General features: G+C 41.5%; 1 protein-coding gene across 1 annotated transcript; it reads left to right on the top strand.

The window, feature by feature from the left end:
- Nucleotides 1–2,741: 2,741 nt before the first annotated feature.
- Nucleotides 2,742–3,092, top strand: LOC143276879 (uncharacterized). The gene has a single exon (XM_076581535.1). The coding sequence runs from the start codon at nucleotides 2,742–2,744 to the stop codon at nucleotides 3,090–3,092; it is 351 nt and encodes a 116-aa protein (XP_076437650.1).
- The last annotated feature ends 7,965 nt before the right edge of the window (nucleotides 3,093–11,057 follow it).

Here is an 11,057-nt window from a genome sequence, read left to right as displayed (position 1 = left end):
AAGTTAAGATTACGACTTTCCAACTTGGACAGATCGTTTAAAAAAAAAAAAATCGCCATACACGTTTGTGCGCAATGAAGGTAGGTATATATACGATCATCAGTAAACAAGTATTTTTTTCCCGACAAATTATGTTCAGCAGATCGGACATTACGATCATGATCGATGATGTCATCTTCGCCGTGACTGAAGTCCAAGTGACCTGAGGTGTGTACACTATTGGCTGAAATATTCAAGCCCGATATCTTCGGCGCAAACACACACGCGCACACACACACACACACACACACACACACAGCGACAACAACAACAAAAACACCTCCCTCCCTCCCACTCTCCCTGTCCCACTCTTCATGCATCCATAGCTGACATGGATGGTGTTTGAGAAGAAGGAGAGAGTGCTTTAGGTTTTAGTGGTGAGCGAAAAGTAGAGATAGAATCAGATGCACGGATATGATGAGGAAGGTTGTTCCAGATGTGATGAGCAGCAAAGAAGAAAAAACCACAGGTTCTTGTATTGACACGAGGAAGTTTCAAAAGGTAACAGTCAGAGGAAGAGCGGAGATTTCTTTAGGGAGTGTAAATGCTGACAAAGCATATGTGCAGAATAACAGAGACACGCAACTTTGCATTTAATTCTCGCTTCAATGGGGGGGGGGGGGGGGGGGGGGACAATGTAAAGTGTGGAGATGGCGAGAAATGTGATCAGTACGTGGGACTCTGAGAGTTAGGCGGGCAGCGTTGTTTTGAAGTTTTTGAATTCGCTGAAGAAGATTATATAGACAGCATTTGAGAAGAGAATTACAGTAGTCGATTCGTGATAGCACAAAAGCAGAAATAAGAGTTTTAGTAGTTTCAACAGAAAGGTACTGACAGATAGAGTTGATGCGACGAAGTTCACAATGTATTATGCCTATCAGATTTACGACCTGAGCGTGCAAGAATGACTACAAGGTTCCTTGAGATAATAGATGAGATAGAGGGGAGGGGAGGTGGGGGGGTGGGGGGGGGAGGAGAGAAACAACATCGCCCATAAAATATTTAGATTAACGCCCTATTAATTCGCTGCTTCTGAGAGATGAAAATTGATTGATTAACAATGCAGGCCGAACTTCCATACTAAGCGAAATAAGTTCCTATTTGAACAAAAAAAATGACAAAACGACTTCTCTTAAATAGCGTCAGTATGTCAAATCAAAGTGCTAGGGTTTTTTGAAAAAGGTGGGATTTTTTGGATGATAAATTAAAGTGGAGATATTTTGGCGTATTTATAAATTTTCGTGCCCTTCCCAGAAGTGTATTGTCATTTAAAATGTGTGTTGGGAGGGGGGGGGGTGGAGAGGAGTATTGATAGAGGAGGCGGGGAGTGGGGAACGAAATGTAAAGCGCTTTGAGCAGTATATAAATGTCCATTATTATTTTCAAAATAGAATGTGTGAAAAGAACTCATTTTTTTACATTCTTGAGCCAAATTTGGTGTCGATAGACATTAACTCGTGTGTGTGTGTGTGTGTGTGTATGTGTGTGTGTGTGCCTCAGAGAGAGAGAGAGAGAGAGAGAGAGAGAGCATCTCACACTTTCGTGTACGTAAGAGAAAGATACGTAGAGTCTTGAAGGGAATACACGTCATTTTAGTGATGACGTAAAGAATGCCGACGCGACATAAGAGACTTTTGGCGAAGCGGAAAAAAAAAAGTTTTATATTTTTGTGGAATCATCGTTGAGAAGTGCACTCAATCCAAAATCAACAACCAAGACATTTAAACTTTTTTTCGTTCAAAAATCAGTAAGTTGACAACTATTTTCCTTTTTTGTGTAAGTATTTGGAATTCTTTGAAGATTCACGGGTCTTCCTAAGTCTTGCATAAAGCGCTGTTTTTTTCCATCTATCAAGACAATCAGTTCTTCAGGACTGTCTAAAGATTTCCATCTGACGTCGACAGTTTTTTTTAAGACATTCACCAGTCTTTCCCTACTATCTTGGAAGAACCTTATGTGTCTGCGATGGAGCGATTTGACTGATCTACATCACTAGTGGAAGACTACCTACGATTATCTTTTAAAAAAATGACCATTTGTCTACAGTCTGTTGTGAAAGACATTTCAGTGTATGTAATATACAATAGTCTGTAAAGATATGTGTGTGTGCAAAATAGTCGCGTGATAGCATCGGAACACGTCTGTCAATATCAAACAGTATGGGGGGAAGTTTTCAATATTAGTTGTGCGCAATAGTCTTGAAAGGTATTTATCTTTGTGTGATACCTTCGAAAGACATTCATCTGCGTGCAACATTCTTGTCAGATGTTTGTGTGATCATCTCAGAAGGCGTTTATCTGAATGAAACAATCTTGACAGACAATCATTTGTGTGAAGTAGCCACGAAAATCACAAACTTCAGTATTGTAATCACGGGAGCCACTGACCAGACTTAGTAGAAAACAATACCAACCCCAAAAATCGAGTGCGCTGGTCCAAGAATACTCGTATCTGCCTTCGAAAGTCTTGCAAGAGTAGTCCACAGAACTCAACAGACTTCACACCACCTATCACAGAACTTCACACCACCTGTCACAGAACTTCACACCACCAGTCACAGAACTTCACACCAGTCACAGAACTTCACACCAGTCACAGAACTTCACACCACCTGTCACAGAACTTCACACCAGTCACAGAACTTCACACCACCTGTCACAGAACGTCACACCACCTGCCACCAGCCACAGAACTGACCAGACATGGAGGACTGGCAGTACGCGCTGTTGCGGTGTCTGGACGACCAGTCCATCTGCCTGATAGCCTGCATAGCGCCCTGCTACCAGTACAGCCTCAACGCTGAGGCCATGGACCACAACTGTGTGGCCTGCTGCATCATCTACGCTGCTGCCCTCACGTGCTGCCTGCACGGCTGTATGGGAGCCTACATGCGGACCCTGATCAGGGACCAGAAGGACATCGATGGCACGCCCATCTGGGACTGCGTGCTGCACTGCGTGGTTCCCTGCATGGCCCTGGTCCAGGAGGGTAAGGAGATGGAGGTGGTTAGGCTGCCTGAGGAGGTCACCCAGCAAGATATCGCCAGGCAGTAGAGTTCTTTTTTGCTCTTTGCTCACAGAACGATGCCTGCTCTCTGTGATACCATCAGTACATCCTTGATTATGATAGTCACGGAAGACATTGATCTGTCTGAGTCAAGGACAATGCTAACTTCACAAATCGTACAATGGTCTTAGAATACCCGTATATTTTGGAAGTCTTGCAAGAAGACCGCAGAATACCAAACGTCACACCCCCAGTCACAGAACTGAACTACCTGGAAGCAAGTCTGGTTATAGAGTAATGTTTGCTGTGTGTTATACATCCTCTGTGATGGCCCTGAACCAGGAAGTTGACTGAGTCTGGTCGTCATCCAATCCCACATCACCGGGCAGTACTCTGGTCATTAACTGAAGCTTGCTGTCAGTGACGTCAGCATTCCCCAGAAACCGGGCACCACACCATGGGGCACAGAGGGACGTTACATGTCTGTGAGGTTTGGTCGTTTTCTTCCATCATGTCAGATGGGAATGGACAGTTTTGCTCATTTATTTTGCTGTATGTAAGTTGAAGTCGTCAAGGATATGCCATGCTAACAGAACATTCCTCGGTATGTTTTGATGAATGGTACCTGTGCGTGTTCTTTTTTTTTTCATTAATTTTTTTAATTTTTTGTTGGTGTTGTTGTTTGTTTTTTGTTTTGTTTTTTGTTGTTGATTTTATGCGGGGGGTGGGGGGTGATGATGGTTTCACTGTGTATATTATCTGTGAATGGAGGTAATTAAATACTGAAAACGGACACTGTGGTGGTTGAAGTCTACTCAGACGTGTGAATGTTGAGATTACACGTGTCCAACAGAACACCAGTCCACATGAAACGGACCAACCCAGCAGCCATGTTGTGGTCAGCACGTGGTGTTTCTTGCCGTCACAGTCAGTCTCCACGTGTGGCCACAACGGTCATGATGCAAGGAATATCAGTGAGGAAGGTGGAGGTGGGGTAACAGATGCGTGGCTTTGAAGCCCACCAAGGAAAGATCACCACCCAGCTCAGGTCTCTCATGCCAGTTAGGTTTGCTCTGTTTAGATGGAGGGGAACACATACGAAAAACCTACAACTGGACCTGGTTCAAATTTAAACCTGTTCTTCAGTAGCCTTGACCAAACAGCGTACAGCACACTGACCTGCACGCTCCGCCGGGCGTTTCTGACAGTGGGCGGGGCCCCCATCGTATGATACGTCCGGCTTGGAAGCGGGTGTCCATGGGTTCGAGTTCAATACTGGAAAAAAAAAAATCCACTTTAAAGCAAAAAAAAAAAAAAAAAAGACCTATAGATAGAACACACACACACACACACACACACACACATATATATAGGGATGGCGTTCCACTGTGGCGAGGTGCACTCACCGGGGAGCCCCCAAAACATGTACTCAATACAGTACGACACACAACGTAATGCATTTGCTGTGGGTATTTCGTCGTGTGACATGCTGGACTTTGATTAAAACAGTTCCAACACAGACTTTTTGATCAGTTGGTCAGTTGTTGTTTTTTTGTTTTGGCTTGAGACTACTATCGTACGACGTCGACCTTACACCGGCAGTATTACACAACATTATGTTTATGAAACAGACGATGAAACACACACACACACACACACACACACACAGATATATATAGACACATGATGATGATATGGATACTTCATAGCGCTTACCCTCTAGCGCTCTAAGCGCTTTTCAAATTCGGGGTCATTTGCACAACATGCTGCCTACCTGGGTGAAGCCGACTGACAGCTGCCATTTGAGCGCTCATCATTTGTTTCCTGTGTCATTCAATCAGATTTCAGACACTTCCTCAAAAAAGGAAGCGCCGGGCCTGTCCTTGTACCGATCATTCGACATGTTCACACAGCAGCAAAGACAGAAAAAAAATGTGCAAACACAATTTAGCTTTTATTCAAGACTGGCATAGCCTCTTTAATCCAAACGTACAAAATAAGAGTAGAAATCCGCTGAAAAATTGGGTTACAATATCTTACTAATGGTAATATCGTTTCAAATACGCACAAAATTTGCCAGCAAAGTAGGTTCCTGAATTTAGGGTGCTAAAATAGGAATTTACTTAAACCTTGAACTTGAACTTATGATGCTTGACATGTCGATCAGTGTGAGGCCTGTTCACCGGTAAGACTTGTTGCCTACCTCCTGCATGTGCGGGAGTCTAGGTCTGGAAGTTCCAGCTAATGATGTCAAACTGGGTTTGTATACTGTTGTTTAGTTTGCCCAGTGAGCATGGAGTCTGGACTTGAAAGAGTACGTTCACCAATGGCACTGTGGCCACCGTGATGTGGGAGACTGTTACGGGAGTTTACGACACGTTCTGCAAAGTGTAGTAGCTTCTGATTTGCAGTCAAGTCTGTGTCCCTTGAATTTTTTTTTTATAATTATTTTTTTATTTTTTTATTTTTTATTTTATTTTTTTTTAGACTCAGAATTTTAAATCTACAAAAACGATCAGTGATCTACTGGGGCTAATTGATTACCCCTCTCCCAACTCTCTAATTTTGTTACCTCGATCATTGTGTACATTTATTCTATTGTACGTGACTAAGACCTGGGAGCGAAATATGTTGCTTTGATCGAATCGGGAGAGATTCTTACTACAACGTACGCGTTTTAGAGTCTGAATGTCACGGAGTCGGCTCCATGCCGTTGTTCGTTTTTTGGTTTTTCATGAACGCTACGGACGGACGGTAAAAGCGTGCGTGTCCGTGCGTCCGTCCGTCCGTTCAGTTCGTGTTTGGACACACTTAGAAACAGACAAAAGGGGCACAGAACGAGAGAGGGGGAGAGAGAAAGATCGGCAGAAAGAAAGCGAGAGAGAGGAGGGGGAGAAAGCGAGAGGGGGAAAGAGAGAGAGGGGGGAGGAAGAGAAAGAGAGAGGAAAGCGGTCAACATGGGGATCAACAATGTTATTATTACATAGCGTCAGCTGTGACCAAAGGTGGGTGTGGGAAGGAAGGGGAAAGTATTAACTTTACCCGCCAACATGTGTGGCCATAAACATTGGTGTATTGCAAGGGACAGTTTGTACCCTGTACATTAAAATTTAAATTAAAAAAATAATAATACAGACAAAAACCGTACCGAGACTTACACTGGACAGCATATGGAATTTCTACAGCCGATTGAAAGAAATTGCTATGAAGAAGAGAGACTGACACAGGGAGAGGTGATCCCCATCCCCCTTCTTTGACGAGATGTTCAAATCTACACATGTACATAGCCAATATCTGGGATGTGAAGGTTGGGTGGTATGGCGGTTCGGTTGAGCGGTCTTTTAAATCTCTCTCTCTCGATCGCTCTTCTATCTATCTATCTATATATCTGTGTACGTCCGTCTGTCTGTCTGTCTATCTATTTATCAATATATCAGTCTATCTGATGTTGGTACTGTTTTGTGTCTTTTAAACCTTAAGGTTTTATGACTAAGTATTCTATCCTGTTCTCTCTCTCTCACACAGTGGGCACAGGCTCGTTCGCACATACGCATGTGCGCGCGGACGCACACACACACTGACACACACACGCGCGCGCACACACATCCCCACCCCCACCCCTCCTCTTCATCTCACACGACTTACGGAACGACAAATACTGGTTTCTGATGAGGAAAAATAACCCGCTTTTGTCAGTTGTGCAGCAAGGAATCACACGTGAGCCGTGATGGCTGTACGCCTCGCTCTGTCTTTTTATTCATCCACACGTACTGTTTTCGTCATTCAGGCTTGTCTCACTTATCTCTCAGTTGGGTCCATTGTGTCCGTCTGTTCTGCTGAATCAGTCTCCTCTCCCTGTCTTTTTGTCCGGTTTTTGTGTCTCTCCCCAATGTATGTCGTGTTGCAGTCTCCCTCAAGTTGTATCCCTTTCTCTATGTCTTTGGGTCCGTCTCCCCTAAGTGTATCCTATTTTAATATTTTTATATTAATATATATATATATATATATATATAATAAAAATAATAAAAATGAAAAAAATTTTTTTAATCACATTCCTATTAACTGTGCTCGGGATGCATTCACTTAAACCTTTAACTACAGCGGAAAAGAAGTTGATGAAGAAGGGTGGTGAGAATGAGAACTTGAAGAAAGAGAGGGTGAGAGAGACAGAAAAGGAGGAGACTGAAGAAGAAGACGAGAGGAATAAAGATGGGGAGAAGACGGAGAAAGAAAAGAGTGACTGAGAGACAGGATGGGGAGGGGGGCGGTGGTGGGGGGAGCGAAGGATGTGCGTGGGGGGTCCAGCGACGCCGGTACTTAGGTGCAGAGTTAGAAATAGAAAAGAAACGGATAAATAGATTGAGGAATGAGAGAATGAAATTGAAATGATAGAAGGAAACCGACTGGGACAACCAAGGTCAAGTGATCTCTGGAGGTACTGATCCATCTCGATCTTCTCCCCTCCCTCATTTCTTTTTCTTGGGTGATTTTATTATGGTACTCTATTCAAATTTTACTATTATATTTGTTTATTTCATTTCTTATTTAATCTTTTATACTTGCCGCCATATTCACAATACTCTAGTTTCAATTTGTATTATTCACGTTCAGTACTTCATCCCCCTCCACTCAATTCATCCTTGGAACGCCAACCGAACGTCACCCACGGACGAGCAACCAGGACTCGCACCTGGATAGACTTCATCCCCAGATCATGGAACTCACACTCAGACGTACGCGCGCGCGCGCGGGCGTGCGTGCGTGGGTGTGTGTGTGTGCGCGCGCGCAAGGGAGATAGCGAGAACACTGGGGAAACAGAGAGGGTCAAATGGACTTAAAAGAGACACAATTAAGAGAGCAAACATTTTCATGTTTTCTTTTCTCCACAACTTCGTTTCACGTCTCGCACTCAGGGGTCTTGAAAATAATGGGCAATGAGTTTGAGTTTGAGTTTATTCATTCCCATTAACTCTTTTGAGTCATAGAGAAACATGGAAACATGACAAAAACAGGATGACGGCCACAGAGGAAGAGCGACGATATTTTAAACAGAAAAAAAAGGGGGGAGGGGGGGATAATACAAATGGGGAACAAATAAAATGAAATAAAACAGAAGGCCAAATGTAATCATCAGTCTGATACAATGCAATAGGAATAGCGAAAGCAATACTCCATAGACAAATGCACAGATCATAACTTTGATTTACAATAACTGTGAGTGATGTGACATGTTCGGCTCTGTATCTGACTAGCTGAGCCTGAACTGGGAACTGAGGGGCAAGTTGCAGCATAGCAATAACAATGACATGGTATAACAAAATAAAATACACAATAATTTGCTATTTTAGCACCCATTTGCTAGTAATACTGGAATTGGTTTGATAAATACAGGAGAGAAAAAGACATAAAAAAATATGATCATGCAATTACAAATGGATATATGTACAGGATGCAGTGTCAAGATTGCCACATGTCATTGTTCTAATTCCTATTCCACAAGTACAGTTAAGGCATAAGTGGTAAAGAATCCAGACTGAGACTGACTCCTAACGAAATTAAAACCTTCTTTAATGAATTTATCCAAATTTAGCAACTTTTTCTCACTACTAACAGACATTAATGTTGCATATTTGTGGAAGTTGCAACGTGTTCTGAAATACTTATGTAAATACTGATTGCAGAGATTCTGAATTGCAGGACATTCCATGACAAAGTGGTATTCGTCTCCCACTCGACTCGTGTCACAAAGATGACACAATTTTGCTTCTTGTATTACGTTCATGTGTCTCCCTTTCTCAATTGGTAGTTTGTGATGACTTATTCTGAGTTTCAACATTGGGATGCTATAGCACAATGGCAAAATGTCCAGATAGTCTTCAAAAGCTATTTAGCTTTAAAATAAACTGTAGTTATTGGCTTTTGTAGAGTTAGGACAAGTTTCTGCCCATTTTTGTGTATAACTATCTTTAAGCCTTTGGGTCAGATTGTTTATCAGCCATGTGGCTGATACAGATTGTGGATAGTACCACACAAAAGACAGCCCATTTTCACCTAGAATCTGATTTTAAGTAACATTCAGTTAACGTATTCTGCATGCGAGAGGAGAATTTTTTTACTAGTCAATGTGTCAATGGACAATTTGTGCCAGAATTTGATCATTCGGCAATATACATGCACAAACAGGGGGAAACGTCCCGTTTCACCATAGATGAAACAGTTTGGTGTGCTTTTCTTAAGCCGAAGTATGTATTTACAGTATTCCAAGTGTAATGATTCGGCAATTTCAATGCAGTTATCACCCCAAACTTCACAACCATAAGTTAATATTGGCATGACCAGTGAATTGAATAAGTCTAATTGACTGGAAATAGGGAGCTGAAGTTGTCTGCTTTTTCTTAACAGTGCCATCATTGCCCATCTGACCTGATCTTTTAATTATTTCTCAGCTATGTTAAACTTCCCATTGAAATTGAAAGTCAGTCCTAGGTATTTAAAGAAGTATGTGTTCTAGAGTACTTCCATTAAGCGTGAACGGGTACTGGTAATTTAGTTTCTTACCACAGAATACCATTATTTTTGTTTTGGAGCAATTCAAACTTATTTTCCAGTCATTACATATGCTTCTAGTTCGTTTAGTGCCTTCTGAAGCTTAGCTTCTGAGTCAGCAAATATTACTGTATCATCAGCATACAGAATTAGCAATAGTTTGAGGTATTCAGATACTCTTTCATCATGGCTTAGTCCCATATCGACAGGGGAGCAACCATTCCTGATAAGGTGGGTTTCCACATCATTCACATACAAAGCAAACAAAAAGGGGGATTGGTTTTCACCTTGGCGAACACCTTGATAAACTGCAAATAACTCAGAAACGGCACCATTTGAGGAAACGCATGAAACAATTCCTTTATACATGTTCCTGACAATACTGAAGAACTTGCCACTGATTCCAGAGCAAATTAGTTTTGTCCACAAGCCTGTAGGCCACAATTTGTTGAACGCTTTCTCATAATCTATGAAAGCACAGAACAATTTTTCTTCCTGCTTCTCATTATGTCATTCAAACATTTTCATTACAAACATGTGATCAGCTGTGGAGTGGTTAGGTCTAAAACCAGCCTGGTTTTCGGAAAGAATATCTAAGGTATCAGAAAAGGTGCATAGTCTTTCGTTGAGTGCAGCAGTAAAGAATGTAGCACTGCATGAAGGTAACGTGATTATTCGGGTCGTTTTTGTCTCATTTATTTTTGTAAATGGGGAAAATGGTACCAGTGAGCCAGTCATCTGGTAAGGTGCTAGTTTCAAATATTATATTGAATAAATTGCACCAAAACTGTTTTAATTTATCAAAGGTATGATAAATGGCTTCATTGGTAATTCCATCAATTCCTGGGGATTTATTATTCTTTAGCTTTTTAACAGTAGAACAAAGTTCTGCTTCTGTGAAGCTTTTATTTAGAATTGTTTTTGCTTCATCTGATTCAATAAATTCTCCCAATAATCTGTTTCTTCTTCCTGTGAGAGTACGGTCTGGTTACTTGTATTTATTTTGGATCTATTTTAAGTGTTCCTTGAATTTGTCTAATAGAATTGTTGTCGCTTGTTTATGGTTCTTCCCATTTATGAGAGACCAATAGCGTTTTGGATCATGTGATTTCATTTTTCTTATATCATTAACTATAGATTTTCTGTACCTTTTTTCAGCTTTTCAAATTGTGGATTTGTACTGTTTACATGCTGCTTTCATCTCTCTTGTTTTAGAATCACATTGTCCTTGTCATTCAGACGAGAGTTTTTGAATGTGTTATATATTTCTCTACTGAGGTTACATGCTTGGTCAAACCAGGCCTTGTTAGTGTTAGGTGTTTGTTGAGGGTCTTGGAGCTGTTGATTTAAACATGCCATACTTGTCGCAAGTGTTCAAGATCACCTTTTTCATGACATCATACATGTCATTAACATCATTCATAGTATTTAAGGATAACATGTCTTCATCACTAACAACAAAAGCA

The sequence above is a fragment of the Babylonia areolata genome, chromosome 33 (genome assembly GCF_041734735.1).
Source record: "Babylonia areolata isolate BAREFJ2019XMU chromosome 33, ASM4173473v1, whole genome shotgun sequence".
In the NCBI taxonomy this organism is placed as follows: domain Eukaryota; kingdom Metazoa; phylum Mollusca; class Gastropoda; order Neogastropoda; family Buccinidae; genus Babylonia; species Babylonia areolata.
The sequence above is the reverse complement of the archived record's forward strand: the minus strand, read 5'-3'. Positions and strand labels throughout refer to the sequence as shown.

Coding starts and splice junctions, on each gene's coding strand:
- LOC143276879 (XM_076581535.1), top strand. CDS start 2,742: ATGGAGGACTGGCAGTACGCGCTGTTGCGGTGTCTGGACGACCAGTCC.